At 36.8% G+C, this 18,053-nt stretch overlaps 1 protein-coding gene across 1 annotated transcript in view; it reads right to left on the reverse strand.

Moving 5' to 3' along the window:
• Positions 1-571: 571 nt before the first annotated feature.
• TTC39C (tetratricopeptide repeat domain 39C) overlaps positions 572-18,053 on the reverse strand; it is a 39,365-nt gene continuing 21,883 nt past the window's right edge. Inside the window, exons 7-14 of the mRNA XM_033001143.2 lie at positions 13,176-13,269; positions 12,230-12,337; positions 11,588-11,697; positions 10,782-10,905; positions 8,307-8,404; positions 7,250-7,354; positions 4,275-4,313; positions 572-3,616 (exon numbers count right to left, since the gene is read on the reverse strand). Of these exons, the coding sequence (XP_032857034.2) occupies positions 3,527-3,616; positions 4,275-4,313; positions 7,250-7,354; positions 8,307-8,404; positions 10,782-10,905; positions 11,588-11,697; positions 12,230-12,337; positions 13,176-13,269 (768 nt within the window). The 3' untranslated portion in view covers positions 572-3,526. The remainder of the gene's footprint in view (positions 3,617-4,274; positions 4,314-7,249; positions 7,355-8,306; positions 8,405-10,781; positions 10,906-11,587; positions 11,698-12,229; positions 12,338-13,175; positions 13,270-18,053) is intronic.

Below are 18,053 nucleotides of genomic sequence, written 5' to 3' on the forward strand. Positions count from 1 at the left end.
TATATAAGCACCTGCTCAAACTGTAATGAGCAGAGAAACAATGCTCTCCCTGTGCAGCCTTTTTTTTTCTACGGTGCTAATTTATATCAAACAGGTTGTCATACAGTTCCTTGAGGATGAAGGATCAAGTCAATATACCTGTACTTACTCCAAAACTTCACTGGAGTCTCCCATTTGTGTCCTAGGCTGCTGCAGAGCCCCTGCTGAGCTGAGGACAGGAGTGCTGGTCAGAAGCCACTGGCTGCCCGACTGCCTGAGAAGACAGCTAAGTACAAATTTACTTCTTAACAGCAGCTTTAATAATACTTGTTTGGGATTGCGTAATTTAAGCGATTGCTACCACCGTTAGCATTTCGTAATGATGCCTGGAGAGGGAATTTGAGTGTCCTTTCTAGGCTACCTGGCCTTCACTCGACTGAAAGGTTCAGTCAGCACCCTTGTAACACCACGTACAGCCCTACGCCAACCGACACCTGCTCCTGGTCAAACTTCAAACAGTTACACAGCAATTTTTAAACATGAGTGCGGTCAATCGCTGGAATGAATCAATTTGTTGTAAATTGAAAAGCAATTCAATGCAACATTTGGGGAATTTTATTTAAGAATAAAGCATAACTAGGATATGAAACAAGCATTCAAAGTCATAGAGAGAAGAAATTAAAGTGCTCACTTTAGAGTAAATTAGAAACATTTTTCAAAGGTGTATGAATACAAATACAACTGTGTGGTTCTTTAATGAAGAACAAGTAAATCTGAAGTCTTAAAAATGCATCTTAAACCTTGTTCACTCTATGGTTGATCTCAACATGACACATGTAACTCACTTTCTAAACCAGGAGACTGTAATTGTACTGGAAGAACAAAGGCTGAGGTAATTGCTGACTAGAAAACTTTGTTACAGAGTCACTTGACATCCCAGAAGTTTTGTCAATACTTGATATCGTCTTGTTCAGGAGGCCACCAATTCAAAGACAAATTTGAGGAGCAAGGGAACAAAACTCATGTCCACATTTCTTTTAATTTTACTCAGAAATAGAAAAGTGCAAGTTCTGTAAATTAACAACATTTACAGTACATCACAATAAATATGCCACCCTGTGACATCTAAAAGTTCTAGTTGCTTATTTTAAATGAGTCATATTGAGATAAAAACTGCATCAACATCAACAAAAATACCTGACCCAGTAAAGATAGTCAACATATTAACTAGCAAGATGCATATTCCATTATTGCTATTAGACCATGCCTCCGAGTTCCAAAGTATAAAAACTTAGCAGTTTACATAAAATACTGTTGAAATTTTTCTCATCACAGGCACAATCTAACATAAAAAATAATTTTGACATTTACAATGTAGGAGATTCTCCTACGAGCGGAGGAAAAATAAAATTTACACAGAAACAGGTAGTTCTATTTCAGTGACGGTTTGCTAAATCCACAGAAAAGCTGCAATTTGCACAGAGCTAAACTGTTATACGAATGAATAGATAGTGTCTTTCCCTACTCACTCCTGGCCTGGTGAGAACAGCAGGCCTTTTAGTAAATCTACTACAATTTGCTTAGCTACCTCCAAGTACATAGACCCTAGATATCCCAACACAAATCGCATGCAGGTGCTTTTGTGTTCTGAACAGCCTAGTCTCACATTGTATTTAAGCAGTGTATTTAAAAGGAATTTTGTCAGTAACTCTGCCATTTCTAGCTATTTACCCAGAACGGACTGCATCCCTGATTGCAAAACATCAAAAGTCAGATAGGACAAAGTAAGATTTCAAGTATGTTAAAGCCCGTTTTTAAAACCATTATTTGAATTCTAAACAGTCACTATATATACAATATATTGGTTTCTAGTCAATACTTATTTGGATTGAACAAATATGGTTGAACACTCATTTATGACTCAATATTACTGTCAAAGTTGAATTAAAAAACCAGTGTACTACCTGTAACACACCTAGATTATAGAAAAATAAAACTGCTTTTTAAGGAGTTAAGTCTCTCCTTCAGGAACTGCAACAGAAGTGTTTAACTGCTCTAGGAATGCCTTTCATTGCAGGAACTGTGTATTTCTAGAGAGAAATAGAAGTGTTTCAACTGTTCCATCTGGCCTACCAGAAAGGATATTAGTTTTCTCCTCCATATCAGTCTTGCTTTAGATGCAACCTCAAAAGCAAATCAATGAAGGTTAGGTGTGGGCAATGTCTCAAACTTTGGCAACATATTCTACAAAAAGGTAAGGGGGGGAAAAGAAAGTATAAGCTAAGGAACTGTTTAAGGCAACCTGACCAAAGTAAAGATAAGGCTTTTGGATAACTATTTCCAAGGATATCCAGTTTTCTTAGCTTTGCAAAGTAACATAATTCAACTAACTTTCTGGTCAGATTTCCATTCACAAGCTTCTTTAAAAAAATATTTACCTTCCTAGAATGTGATATTAACTGAATATAAAACATAAGGGTATATATTACAGACAAAAGTAAAAAAAAAAAAAAAAAAAAGCTACAGATCAATACACAGATGGCCAAGTATTTAAAATGATATGGTCATGATAAAAGTTTTAAGCTCTGAGGTATTTCAGTATCTTAACATCACAGGTTTGTAATACCATATAGAGACTTAGGGTATCATCATATTGGTATAACTACCAAAGTAGATTTTTGGTTTTGTCTTTTGGTTGGGTTTTTTTCCAGTACCTTTACAGGTCACTGCTATCAGCAGCTTGAATGAAAAATACGTAAAATTACTGTATCTGGCCTATGTATTTTAACATAATATTTGGAATATTAACAGCAGAAATAAGAACTGCCCACACTGCAAGCGCATGTCAAAGTGTCTGGCTGAAATGTACCAGAAGCAGAGATCCTAAATATTGACATAAATTGTATCACAAGTATGAGCCAGGTTGGGAGGGAAGGAATGAAGAATGGGAAGGGGATGTGAAATTTAAAATTCACACATTAGTCATCATGAAGTCACTGACATAAGCCGCTAAAATTTAGTAAGATCTGCTTTTTGTGGCTCAACAGTTTTCCTCTGGCTGTGTATGGCTAGTGCTTGGAAAAAAAAAAAAAAAAAAAGAGTATTCTGACCATACCGAACTTCAACATCTACATCAATTGCTTTTATTGTATTATACTAATCAAAACAGAAGTGCTCCCCTTGGCTTATATTAGATCTAGATGTATTTTAAAAGGTAAAAGTCACACCTGCTAATATTGTTGAAGTAAATGATGTGTGCTTGTTTAGGCTCACCCACAGAGTTACACCCAATTGTGTTCAGCTTGGTTTAAACAAAATGAAAACTAAAGAGTTAAAAACACAAGGTCACTTAACCTTCTTCCTGGTTGATTTACTTTTAGTTAAAATCGTAATCTTTCACTAAGCCACATCAACTCTGACCATACTAGGAAAGCGTCTCTGGCACAAGTGGTTTTCAGAAGAAAAGCTGGTCTTCCCAACAGCTTTTTCTTCTGCTTCATCTTAAAGTGCAGAAACTGTGGGAAAGGACAACAAGTCTTCCTGTCCGTCACTGTGGAACTACTTCCCTTAGAGAGGCTAAGGCTGCGTGTATGCGGACGTGCAATCTGTTCTCAAAGTCATAGCCAGTAAACTCCTCCTGGGGGAAAAAAAAAAAAAACAAACCAAAACAAACATACAATTATTAGCCTCCTTCATTTTATGATATGATGATAATTTTACTACTAACGCTTAAGAAGTCATGTTACAAAACAGACTGAAGAAGAGATGAACTGGAGACTGCATATTGCAATATCCCCACATTACCCAAAGTAACAGAATTATTACAAAAACTCAAAGTTGGTGAAGAGAGCAGAAAGCTTCCATTTCCAACATGCTATTTGCATCCCATGTAGCTGGAACAGCACCTAGGAATTTCTGCAAGTCCAAAAGCTCTAGATTATCCCAACACACCCGAGGCAGGAAGCAGTTGGAACAAACAAGGAGTGGAGAGCTGTCATTTTTAAACTTTCCGTAGCCAAATCTTCATTGAAAAACTTGTAAAGATTCTAACACTCCAGGAGAGGTCACTAATGTGGGCTCTGTGCTATAACTGACCTAGAAATACGCATTTATGTGTGTTACGTAGCTATGTATCATATACATTAATGTACATCTACATGACATTGTTGTAGGTTATAAGTAAGGGACACTGACACTTAACATCTACACCACCCCCCGGCCCCAAACCCCCGAAACACAACTTCTCAAATGCCCTCACCTCAGAAAGACAAATTTCAAAGTGTCTTAGTTTTTACCTTGGCTTGGAGAAGTAAGGTTTTGCCTCTTGGCACAGTCTACAAAAAGACAAACATCGTATCAGAAATGCATTGCAAATGTCACAAGAAAAATATATTCAGTATACTGCCTGGTTGGTCTGGAATAGCTTCTCCATCTTGAAAACAAGGTACTGAGCAGACATAAACCTCTCAGATTAAGAAACTACAAATACAAGTGAGGAACCCAAGAAATGCAGTACATATTTCTAGTCTTCTACAGAAAAGGAGAAATTACAGTTTTAAATGCAAGCTGCTACTGATGACTGTGAGTTATAACACGTAGGGAAACAAATGAGGCTACACATAAATGACTAACTGATCAACAGAGCAATTTTTTTTACTGAAGTTTAAGCCAGAACGGTTTTACACAACAAGTTACTGGAACTTTAAGCACTGTTTCAGAAATCTCAAACTCTTAAAGAAAAATATACGTATTTGCAGATTAATATTTACTACGGAAAAGCTCATGTTTTATTTCTTATCATACAGTACCTTTTAAGCCTTATAAATAAATAATCAACTGCCTGCTAAGTAGACATGAACAATAAGTGTTCTTATTTAAATACATGAATATAAAAGTATGTATTTATATTGCTTAAGTTACAGTGTGTCTAAAACATCTACAAAAAAAAAACCTGTAAACTTCTTGACATAATCATATTAAAATCTTAAAGAACTTGATTAGAACCAACTTTAAAATAACAAAGACGATTCAGATGACATGATACATCAAACATGTAATTATGAGCAATTTCAAAGTAAAGTAAATTTAATAACAGCATGCTTTTTATACTAACATGCATATTCCTGTCTATATCTGTTGCTCAGGTCTTTACCTCTCAGGTAAATGTGATTTATGAAATCTGATCCCCTTCTCTCTCAATCATTGTAAAGCGCTCTCATGACACCTCAGCTAGTAAATGGAATTTTCTATAAAGAGCATCCATTCACCTCAAATTCTAGCTCTTGATATTCCCCACCCCATCCCACTTTACTGAAGACAAGCATCATTTATCTCCTAGTAGTCCAAGTGCCACAAGAGGGAGTTTCCTGCACGTCCTTCACGTACTGAGTGTTTCCACAGCTTCTCAGTACAGCTACAAGCTGAGGCTTGTTCAGTCCCCAAACACCCAACATGAAGCACATTTGGTTATTGTGTGCAAACACTACATTTAAAGCAGGGAGGAAGGAGTGCTTCCACATTCTGAAAATCTTCATGTTTTTTTCAAATTTAAACACGAATGTGGAAAAAAGGCAGCAGGAACATTACTGGACTCGAGCCTCCCTACCAGGTGTCAAGTCCCAGTTCTAAGTCCTAGGGCAGCAGGGTTTTCAAAAAATAACAATTATTTTTAAAAGCATTTTTTCTCATTTTGTCCTTTGTCATGATAATAATTTTTATTGAAAGATTCTCCTTGCCTTCCCTCTTTAAAGAGAAGGTTCAGATTAGATGATTAAATCTTACAAGATTAAAACCAACTGAAAACAGAATCTTAATAGGAGATACTATTAGCCCAACTACTTTATACGCTACATACAGTGATGCGGGGGTTCAAGTCGTTAACCCGGAACCACTTCCTGAATCAGCCTCCAAGCTAGGGGAAGTATTACGTAGAGCAGCACAAACTCCAAGTAGTGAATGATGTCACATGTTTGAGGAGGGAAACAGCACCAAGAGTGGTGCAGAAGTTGCCCTAGGTTAAGATACTCTGGGCTCCCCAGGAGGCAGAGTATATGCAAAGACCTGAGCGCTCACATGTATCATCAACCAAGCCATTTGGGCAGTCTGAAAGCCAGGTGAATTATTTTCCTCTTCATCCTGAACAACAAAAACCTCACTATACATCAGAGTGGAAGTGAAAATGCCACCACACACGGCTTTACAGTAATTTAAATGATTGAAAGCACTTTACTTCTATATTCCCTGCAATGAAATCGTACAATGGTATGCATGCCCTCAGTGTCCTTAGGTTCCCAAGATGCACTGATGCGTGAGATTAAAACGATATCTGTCCCAAGAGTGGGGATAAACAATCCCAAAGTAAAAAGACATTTGACAAGTACCGTATTGTTCCAAATGTAAATTTAATCCCCAAAACATGGAGCTATTTTAAGAAGGCATCAAATTCTATTTGGAAAGGGTAACTCCAGGTAATCTTGTAGTTTGCACAGCACCTAACAGGAAATTAAATACATAAGAAAAGGATCCTAGGCGTTCACCACACTAAGCACCACCTGCAGACAACAAATCCTTGCCTACCCAAGGCATTGTTGCCAGGCCCCTGCTGCTGGTAGCAGCAGAAACATTAAGGCTGGTGAAGGGGGAGGGAGGTCTTTGCACCCTGAGGGGTGACAGAAGTATTGCCATACTCCAGTGTTCATATATACTGCTTCTGAAAGGTACATGCGAAAAAATGGACATCAGGACATGACCAGAGAGGTGAAAAGTGAAGTCTTTGGGGTGCTTTTGGGAGTGAAATACCAAATAATAATCAAAACAACGTGGTGCTACACTCATCAAAATTCTTGCTTTACTGCTTGCTATATGTTTGCAGACATGTTCATTTTACTCCTAGAGAAACATTCCTGACCATTAGTGGTGTCTAACAACTGTCCTGAAGAACCCTAGAGAGTTTCAGGCTCTGTTTTTTATGTAAAAAATAAAACCCAACAGCAACAAAACAAGTCACTTGCAGCGTTACTGAAAGATACACTAAGCTCCTCAGAATGTCCGTATAGCTCTTGATATTGAAAAATTAAGACATTACCTCAAATGCAAAGCATTTCTTGTTTTGCAAAAAAACCCCAAAGTAGTAGATTTCCTTAATATATAAAACAATTTATTTAAAACTTAACATACTTTATCACCTATAAACTTTGTTTCATTTTTTGTATAGTGGTATGTTCCCTCCCCACCCTAATTTTAAGAGTTTAAAAACAGGTCATGCTATTACCTCTGGATTGTCTAACAGAAGACAGCCAAGTTCATAGCAAGCATATGGCTGGACATATAAGTTGTTTTGACGGCACAGTTCATCTTTAGCAGCTCGCTGAAAGAACTATAAAAATTAAAGAAAAAAGATTGCAATAATTCATTAAAATTGACTATTTGATAGGTAAAAAACCCCAGAAGTACTGTTCAACTTTAAGCACTAGCAATTAGCCCAAAGCTAAAATGACAATACATTAAAAATTTCCAATGGTAGAGATTCTTTAAGCAAGGACCCAGCTGTTTTTACCAACACTACTGTATCAAAGCAAAATTATTTGCTTTGACTTTTACCAAGTAATATAGTGACTGTTTCAATCCAACTTCATATTAAAAAAATATTAGACCTAACAAGGAACTTTAGTATCAGAGATGAAGTACCCAGATTATCTAAGATATGCTTAACAGAAGGAGAAAAAAAAAGGGGAAAAAATATTTAAAGCTAGCATCAGCTCCCTTGTTGCTTATGTGAATTGCATTCTATTTTGGAGAGGAAAAAAAATGTTATGTCTACTGATCAAACCCTGGAGCAGGGGCAAAATTGTTCTTTGGTATGTGCTAATAATGAAACCTCTCTATGTTTAATAGGTCTGGAGGAAAAGCAGCAAGCCTGTGGTTTTGAAAGGTTAATCTCCAAGTTTGGTTTTTTTGTTTTTTAAAGTTGAATTTTCTCTGTTGGACAAAGTAAATCCAGAAAAGCAAGAACTTTTCCATTCTTCTCCCCAGCTTTCCCTTAACTCTTGCTCCTACAAGCCACTTTAGCTGTCACATTCACTCATCACAGCCAGTTACTTTTACAACACAGAATATAATTAAGACATACTAAACCAGAAGATCTGAAAAGAACCCAACATATTCTGTTGGAATTCACAAAACAGAATGATCAACAGCACTGAAAACTAACGGCATGCTTAACACTCTTACTCAACAATATTTACTATTTAGCAGAATAGCTCATAAAATAGTATCACATGTGTAATAAAATAGTGCAAAATGGTGTAAATCCTCATTTAACAACTTACCTGAACAGCATCTTCAGAATTTCCTAAGCATTTGTGTATGGCGCCAAGAAGCAAATTCCTCAAGCCAACAGCCGATGAATCATCAACATCCTGACAAGCTTAATGAAAAGATTCCAGTAAACAAACAAAATGGATTGAAATCGTTCCTCAGACAAGAACTGTGGTCTACGGTGACTTTTAGTCTGATGATTAAACTTAACCAGAAAAAGGAGATACTAGGAACATTAATATAAATCACAGTAATATGGTTTCTTTTAAATACAACCCATTTTGTATGAACCTCATCAAGCAATTTGACACACATGAGAACAATTCTCAACAGGAACGAATGGGCTGAAGGCAAAGGCAGTTGGTGTGTTGTTCTCACAAGAAGAAGAGAATCCATTTCTCTACTGGTCTTTGAAATATCCACTAAAAAGTAAAGTTGAAAAACAAATCACCTCCTTCTGGTGTTACGGGAAACTGGCTTGTCCCAGATATTGAAAGAAAAATACATAGTCCAAGTTACAAGGAGCACAGGGCAAGCAGATCAGACAAAGCTGATTTGTTCTGAACTGTAGCCAAGTGACAGACACACAAAAATCTGTACCGGACTTAAAAATCCCACCTGGGGTATTTTGGCATCGCAATGCTGATGAGATGATAGGGCTTATTTGTCGGACTTTAGCTGGTCCACAATCCAGGGACAGCCGGTGGCTCAGCTGAGAAGTGTGGTGTTTTCAGGAAAAACTGAATCATGATGCATGTAACCATCTCTAGATGAATCAGGCTCCATTTTGATCAAGTTTATTAGCACCAGCTCTGTCAAATCTAGGCTAGTTCCATGAGGAGCCATTTGCACTTGTCTATATCATCACCTCCAGAAAGGCCGGGGTACAGGGAGGCCTGCAGGGTTTTTAATCCCTTCAAAAGGAGCTGAACTTCCAGCCTGGAGCAGTAGAGCTTCTTTAACTTCATGTTCTGCCTCATCTCATAAACCCTGCCAGATCTGAACTAGCTCTGCATTCACAACACAGTTAAGCTACAACTCAAATAAGCCACCTATGAATAACAAAGAGTTGGCTGCACGAAGTATTTGGACATTACACAATACAGAAGGCTGTCAACTCTCACTTGTATTCCAAGTCTCAAGTTACTTGGTGTTTCATTTAGAGAAATACACATAGATACAAATTAGTTCCTTTATTTTTAAGTCAACCTCTTGCCCTGAGGAAAAGCCTGGAAAGTCATCCCAGCAAATTAAACTCCAACTGTTCAAGAGAAGAAGCAGCAAATGAAAATAAAAAAATAGATCCCCTATCATCTCATCATTCTTGAGATACACATAAGGTGCAGCAGGAACACACTCTGTGCAGAAAATCTTTGACCAGGGATCACTGATGCAGACACATCTGTCAGTCGTACTTACAAGAAGTGTATCTCTGAAATTTAATCTATACTGCTGTTTCATATGAAAATGTGAACCACTGGCTAGAGGCTCATTCAAGGAAGATCTACAAAGTTCATACTCTTTACAACCTCTAAAGTGGATTGTTTTGAAGGCAAATGACAGACAAAAAAAATACTGAAATCTAATTTTACATGAGTAAAACTAGGTTTCAAGCCTTCACCTTTATCTTTGGGACTAGAAAACTGTAAAACTAGGTATATGAACGTAACCCACTGCCAACACGCAATTTAAACAGACAGAACAAAACCCCACAACTAGTTCTGACTCTCAACTTAAAGACTGGTAGTTTTCTAGCTTAACATATAAATCATGTAAAATCCCCAAAACTTCACAATTTCAGAAAAAAGGAAGCATCCTGGTGGCAGACATTTTTTGTTTTATTTTCTAAATGAGCAGATAGTAACGTGAAACTGTTTGCAAAACGGAAACAAGACTGATCACTGGATGGAGAGAGGAGTACTGAAAACTTCACAATAAACACTACTGCCATGAGCTGCACATGACAGATATCCAAAGACATCTGGAGACTGAGAAAGCAGCAATCATAGATGCTCCTTTTACCACTAAGACAGTCCCAGCAGCCAAGATAAACAGAACCCTTGTCATGCCATATGTGACCTCACCAGCCAGATATTTCTTCTTAGAAGAAAATGCACGTGCGGAAATTAATTGCTAGTTGTATTTTTTTTTATTTTGTAGCTAGGTTTAAATGAGTTAAATTTTGCTTGGTGACTTTGAACAATCATTATCATGCTATTCTTTCATTTTAAACAATGGGCAAATGTAACTGATTTAAAACCAACTATATGCAGCAAGCAGTTAAACTCTTACCCAAAACCTACAAAAATGGTAAAAACGAAGCATTAAGCTGAATCTTAATGGGTCATTATTCTTTTGTTACTCAAATTGCTTTGCTATGGCACATGCATACAGGCTTGAATTTTCATGTTACAACAATCAGCTACTCCGCACAACAGAAGACAATTATACACCTAATTTTAAAAAGTCAAGAAACCGTATTATACCTTGGCTCATATGCTGTAAGTTTGAGAGGGAACAGTTTGGAAGGGCTTTCCATAAGTACAGCACTTCAATGGATGCCAGGACACAGAGCTCTTTGGTCGGCATTTGTTTTCTAAATCTATCTGCCTGCAAAGTAGGGAGGAAGAGGGAAGTGACATCTGTCATCTGTCCGTTTATCAGCAACATAATATTCACAAACAATGTATCACAAACATCTATCCTAACTGTTTCATGAAAGCATCCAACAATTTTATGAAAATAAAGTCAGTGGTAACTTAGCTTAAGGACTAACAAGCAAAATCTTTCAATGAATTTAAGAGCTTACATATCGATCAAAATTAAGTTTCCTTGCATGCAGCCTGATCTCTTTTATTGTATTTCACAAACTCAAGTACACACTGACTGGATGCTGAAACAGTGACATCTGCAAGGTCATGAGTTGGGAGATACTTTCTAGACAGCCTCTAGCTTTCAAAAGGAACTAAGACTTCGACAAACAAGACAATATACAAAGGAGAAAGAAAGGCAAAGCTGGAAGGAAAATTACCAAAGCAACTACAGTATCATGTATTTTTATCTTTAATAGTTACTTTAGTTGTAAAGTGAACAGCTATTTCACATTTCCTCTGCTAGGTCCTTAAAATACATGACCCTATTGTTTTTCCACCTGAATCCTTCCCACTAATTCTACAGAAGTAACACGCAGAAAACAGATACATCCTTCAAAAACAAATACTGGTAAAGAATCCAACAAAATTACCAAGTGCAGTTACTGTACTGAAACAAGTCAGCCTATGCTAAACCAAACCTTTTTCACTGAAAATTGTTCAATCTGATTGTTTTTTCTTTTGAAAAGCTTCTGAACTTCTTTGAACACATTCTGAGCACCACTGACATCACCAGTGGCTCCTTGACACACTGTAAGGACACAGAAACAAAAATGTGTTAACACTACTGGGATATGAAATAGAAAAAACTAAGATTAGATATCATCCAGTCACAGAAAAACACACACTCACTTCCAGAAAGGATCTGGACTGGGGACTCGACAAACATGCAAATCCCAACTCTCCCTGGTACCCTCTGTGATCATTAACAAGTCAGTACTTCTTTTTCATACCTGTTAAAGGAACTAATACCACCCAAACCCTACGGATTTATTATTAAATCTTTGCAATACACTGTTACATGACCTGTCACTACACTGACAGTTGTATCTACATCTAGAAGGGAGGAGAGGGGGAGAGAGAAAGCACTTAGACATGTGCATGTGCGTGCATGCAAGTGGATGTTATATACACAAAAATACATAATTCTGGCAGAAAGCAGCATAATCAGCAGGCCAATATGGAAGCACTACGTGTACTAGTAAGTTTCCCAAAACAAAACAGCGTCAAAACCTTATCACATCTCTGATTTATCTCTCATCCACCACACTGAATATGCTCACCTGCTGTTAAATAAGCGTAGTAGCACTGGGACCACCTGGATTCATTTTTAAGCCTTTCAAAGGATTCAAATGCATCTTTGAAATTCATCTCGATCATGCTGCACCAACCTAAAAGCAAGACTAATTTAACTTCAGAGAAAACACAGCAATTCAAATTTGGTGTCAACAGTATGGAAACACACAGTCTGTTATGACAGCTGAAGATAATTTAACAACAACTGGAAAAACTGAAACCAAAACAAATCAATGACACACACTTAAAGCCAAGTTTAAATTTACTGAGAAATGCTGAATTATAAGATTCCATACAATACAATGAATCCACGTCAGAGCAACAACAAATCTATAAAAAAAGAACTTTTGGTGTCTGTAAAGTTAAATACTGTATTTTGTAGGATGCTGAAATTTACAAAGCTACTACTTGCTCCCTTACTCTGCCCCACTGTGACAAGGTCCCTTAATGAGACACCATGAAAGCCAGAAGCAACATCCCTTGTCCCCTCTAAAGACCTGTATGCAAATTAAGAACACACAGCATATGTTGGGATTGATAGAAGGAAACGAACATGAAATAGAGGTCCTGCAAACTGTGAAGCTTCACTAGATCAGTTAGTTTTTGGCACAGAAATAATGGTTCCACAGACAGATCACATGAATTAATTTCTCATTTTAAATAATATTCTGTAGGTAGACAGGTCGCCCTTGATTCTATAGCCTACTCTAATTCTGCATCACCTTTGAAGAAAACTTTAAAATTATAAAAAAATTATTGAATTCTACATGCCCAGACAAAACGACAGGATTATTACTATAATCCATCCAAGACAAAGGCCAGTATTCTAAAACCTTTTTTAAAATCCTAATAAAAATAATCCAGTTTGTTTATTGAAGTTGATAGTCTAAACTTAAAAGTGAGCTATTTATAGTATAAACATATCCAACTTACCTATTTCATATAAGCAGACATGCTGAATCTCCCTTTGGTCTGTTGCAAGTTCCAAAGCAGTATGAAATGAGGTCAAGGCACTGTTGATTTGACACTAACAAAAGTGAAAGAATTTAAAAAGAGAAATTCAGATGTCTGAAATTTAAACTTGTTAGATACTTTGATTTTGATAAAGAAAATGCTCTAGATTATTGTAAATGAGCTAAAACCCACCACCACAGACATAACAGTCTGCAGGAGAAGGGCTAATACTAATTCAATACACCAGCTCCACATTGCAATTCCTTTGGCCAGCTTCCTTCCTCACAGCTCTCTTGACCCAATCACTTCTGAATGAAAGTATGGGCACATTACAACAAAGTCTTTATTTACAGTGATAAATGACCATCTTAAATAGGTCCCATAGTGAACACAGTTTTTCATGTATTTCGTATTCATGATAACATACATAGATAACACAAAAGCCCACTTACAAGAGACAAGGGAAGTAAGAATCACTAATACAAAGCAACCCAGGTTTATATTTAAATGAAACTTTAGACAAGAATGCAAAGTGTTTGCTTGCAAGATACTAACAGTCAGTTCCACCATGTGTAACAGTAAAAACTGAAACATACAGGAAGGAACTTGCACTCTAAAAGTCATGAGAAATATAGAACAAGAGTTTAAAAAGGTCGGAAGGGGATAGTAGAGCAGTTTAATAATGCAATAATGATCACAAATAACTTACAGCCAGTTCGGATCATCTCTCAACTTTAAAACTCAGTGGCTGTATTCCTTCTATTTACTATTAAGTCTGAAATTAATTGGTTTTTCACAGTAAGATTTGGAGTAATCTCACTTCTACTCTTATTAGTCATTCCACTTTTAAAAGCCATATATTTTTATCATCTGCCAATAAAGTTTAGCTTTCTGCACAATAAGGGTATCTTTAGTGTTTAATTTTATTTATTTTGAACTATTTCACCTTTTTCCACATACCTCAGGAAAAAAACACTTTAAGCAACAGTTAATAGATTCATAAATTCTGCATGACATTTAAGATGATGATATAAAAATTGTGATAAAACCATTAGTTACCAACACCTTAGCGAAAAGAGGCTGACAGTTTTTTAAGAACCAGAAGGATAGTTTGACTACCTTAACTTCAAGTTTGCCCAGTCTAGGATGGGACTTCTCCATAGCAGTCATCATAAGGTGGGGTTGCAAATCAACATTCAATTAGTTTTACAGACAGACACACTATATATCTGAATATGGCCTACAATCACTTTAATAGTGTTCCTATACTTATTCTCATATACAATTGTAATAATTTATAAAACAGAAAAATCTTTAAGCCACTATATGCTGGCTAAGCATTTAAGTGAAACAAACCCTTGAAAAGGCAAACTTGTCGTCATCTACGTGAGCATAACTGAATTCAAAAATTCCTGCAAAAATCCACAGTGCTGTATCTAAAGACCGCACACACACACAGAGCTCTAAATTGATTTTATTAGATCATCTTCTTTGTCTCAAAAGGGAAAACTGGTTTAGTTGCGAAGGAACAATTTAACCATAAATCATATATATTGCATCAAGACAGCACAACTACCAGCAAAGGGAACCACAGCTGTACCAACATAAACACTGTGCACTTAGAAAATAAAACGGTGATTAGACTAAGATGTTTGTTGGCATGACAGAAGAATATACTACACAGAAAAACAGGTGAGTTATGTTTGCCCTCAAAGTTACCAGGGAGCCTGAACAATGTACACCTTGTTTACTTTTGTAGCAGCACATTCTCTCTGCTACACATTACCCTACTAATGCTGCATCACCCCAACACAACTTCCTGGAAAATAAGATTTATGAGTTGTCTTACAGAAAAAAATAAAATTATGTTGGCTTAAAACTTTATCTTTGTGCTAAGACATTTAGAAGCTCAGTAAATCTATGTTTTAAAGAAATCTAAATATTTAGTCATCTGTGAAGATACTTTGCCTTCTAAAAACCTAAAAAACCTAAACATTTGAAAATACAAATCACTTATTTGTAGGGCATGTCATTCTGCACAATGACTAATGGCAATTACATCATTGTCTGCAATGCCATACACCAGCCTGGGGCAGCACATGAAATACTGACCACCTAGTAATACACAAGTCCAGTTAGTTCAATCTTCAATCATCCATTTCTCTAACTAGCCACATCTCTCAAGTGTTTTGACATTGCCTAAATTTTCCTTAAGCATCAAGCTTAGTAAGTATGTTTCAGAGACATTCCTTAATAATTAAAGCTTCAATCATCTCCAGGGATTGGGACAACATGCTGGAATATGAATTTCTACTCTTAGCGTTAATTCTTAAAACAAATTAATTACTATCCGTTTACTGTTTCAGAGAATAAACAGAAATAATTACAAAGTCTGAAGAGTCTGCAAGTATATCATCATGGCTGACATCTGAAATTGATGTTCCTGAGATTTAAAAACACACACGCACACACTTGTAATTCCTTCAGACATCATCCATGCCTCTCTCAGACATAATACAAAGACCAAAAAAGACTAATCCATAAAACGTGTAATATACAGACCTACATAACCATAAAGAGGATTATTAAAGCTAATGTGAGAACCATGATCTTGCATTTCTTGACTTCAGATTATAACCAAAACCACCTCAACCCATCAACTAAGCATCTACAGAGCTTCCTGAGCCAAGGCGGCTTCCCGAGCCAACACACGTTTCCTCACAGATTTGTCCTGAAATCTCAGGACACCTTCCCTCTCCCAGTAACTCTCTATTCTCAGTTAGCCCTGAATTTGTAAAGCTTTTCAGAAGTCATGATTAAGGGGAAACCAGAAAACAGTATCTAAAAGGGGACAATTTACACTGGAGAACACTACATGGAAGTTTCAATGCCTGTATTTTCTATTCCTTAACACATCCCCCCCTCCCAAGTTTTCCCCTAGACATGCCACAAAATCAGAATAGAGTAAAACTAGGATTCTGTATTTTACAGCCTAGAACAAGTAATTAGAGAGGCCAGCACAATTCCTGAAAATGAACCTTGACATTACACAAGCTCGGAAACTTTCTTCAGACATCACTGTGACTTTATTCCAGAAAACTCCTTTAAGACTTTTCAATGCTTATTATTACTCTTGCCCTCAGTCTACTCTTCTGCGCCACACCCTTCCACCCCTAAATAACAATGATACCACTGGTACCACGTTGTCTACAAAAGGTAACTAAAAAAGCAAGAGTACTTGTCAGCATTGCATTTAAGCCTGCAATACCACTGCACATTTTCACCAGCCTGCACATCAAACACTGTAGCACACCTGAACGTACCACTGGTGTTTTGCCCATCAGCTGGAATATTTAGCACTTTACCCTTCAGACTCTTAACATGCAGCTATGCCAGCTGAACTCTATAGATCAAGCCTCAGAACTGGAGTTTTCTCTCCCAGCCTCAGAGATTTGTTGTTGTTTACACATACACACCCAGACACTGTTTCCTAATCAAAGAGGAATTGATTTCCTAATCAATCTTATCCAGTTCATAATTTTGTCACACATTTTAATTTTGCTTTATACCCTCTTACCACTTTGTACATGAAGCTATCAATCTGTTTAAATATTGCTGAGTGGGGTGATTTGTACTACTTAAAAAAGCAGATGGAGATTTTAAGAGATTTTTAAAAAGTGTTGCTGATTAGGGGGAAAAAAAAAAAGGGGGGGAGAAAAAGCAGAATTGCAAGCTGAAAAGCAAAAATATGTAAGATTCAGAACACCACCTTTTTACTCTGTCCTCTCCCATGCTACTACCACGTCCGTCTTTCATGACTGGCCACAATATCACACTTGATTAGTCCAAGTCACAGTTTCACAAGTAAATTGGTATTTATTAACATATTTATAATATTAGACAATACACATTTATCAAGTGGATGGCAATATCACAGCCAGAAAGTCCGGATTTCAGACCAGTGGATTTCAGCAGCTATTATACTAATTACATTTTTAAGTATCCTTTAGCCACAAGTATAAAACATTATTCTCACTTGTTTTTAGTAGCTTAAGCTTACATGAAACATCATTATCAGCTTTAGTGGAAAGTATTTCAAAGACAGAAATAGTCACAATCACGAAGAAATACTTGTGAGGCTGGAATACATACAATACAATCACAAGTCAAGCACAGCAACAGTTATGTCTGTAAAAACAGGTTAAGTGAATTATGTAAAAGTCAGAAAAAACGTTACTTTTAATACAGAGTCTCTTAACCTATTCCTGAAAGAGAGACATTTGATCAGCCTACCAGTGCAACCTTTAACTTTCTGGTGCACTTTCATTCCAGCTTTCCCAGATCATCCTCCTCTCCTTTCACTTAACTCATTAATTTCAATAGCCTCCGAACGCTTTCAGACTTCATTTCTCAAAAATGTGAATCTGGGAAAAAAGTTGAAAGATGATTTGGTCTATGTTTATAGTACCTGTAAGGCTACTTCTTAGGAAACTGAAATCTGTTAAGGCTTTTATTAACTAATATTCGTACATGGGTTTTGGTGCACAAAACATTATACAGTCACATGCTCTTCATTTGTCTTTCATAGCACTGTCACTATGAAATCTTCCTCTCTCCTTGACTGCCTTCCTTGACAATTTTCTCCTTTGTCAGACTTGTGTCTCACTGTCTGGTCTTGCATTACTGCTTCTGCCTTTTGAACAGTCTCCCTGCCTCCAAGTGTTCATGGCTGAACCGTGCTACTTACTGTTTTTTTTTTTCTCCACAGAAAAGATTCACACATACAGATTTATAGGTGTACCCAGACTTGCTAACAGAAACTGAATAGATATACATACCATCAGCTGAAACAACACC

Source organism: Tyto alba, unplaced genomic scaffold (genome assembly GCF_018691265.1).
Source record: "Tyto alba isolate M040663 unplaced genomic scaffold, T.alba_DEE_v4.0 Super-Scaffold_27, whole genome shotgun sequence".
In the NCBI taxonomy this organism is placed as follows: Eukaryota; Metazoa; Chordata; class Aves; order Strigiformes; family Tytonidae; genus Tyto; species Tyto alba.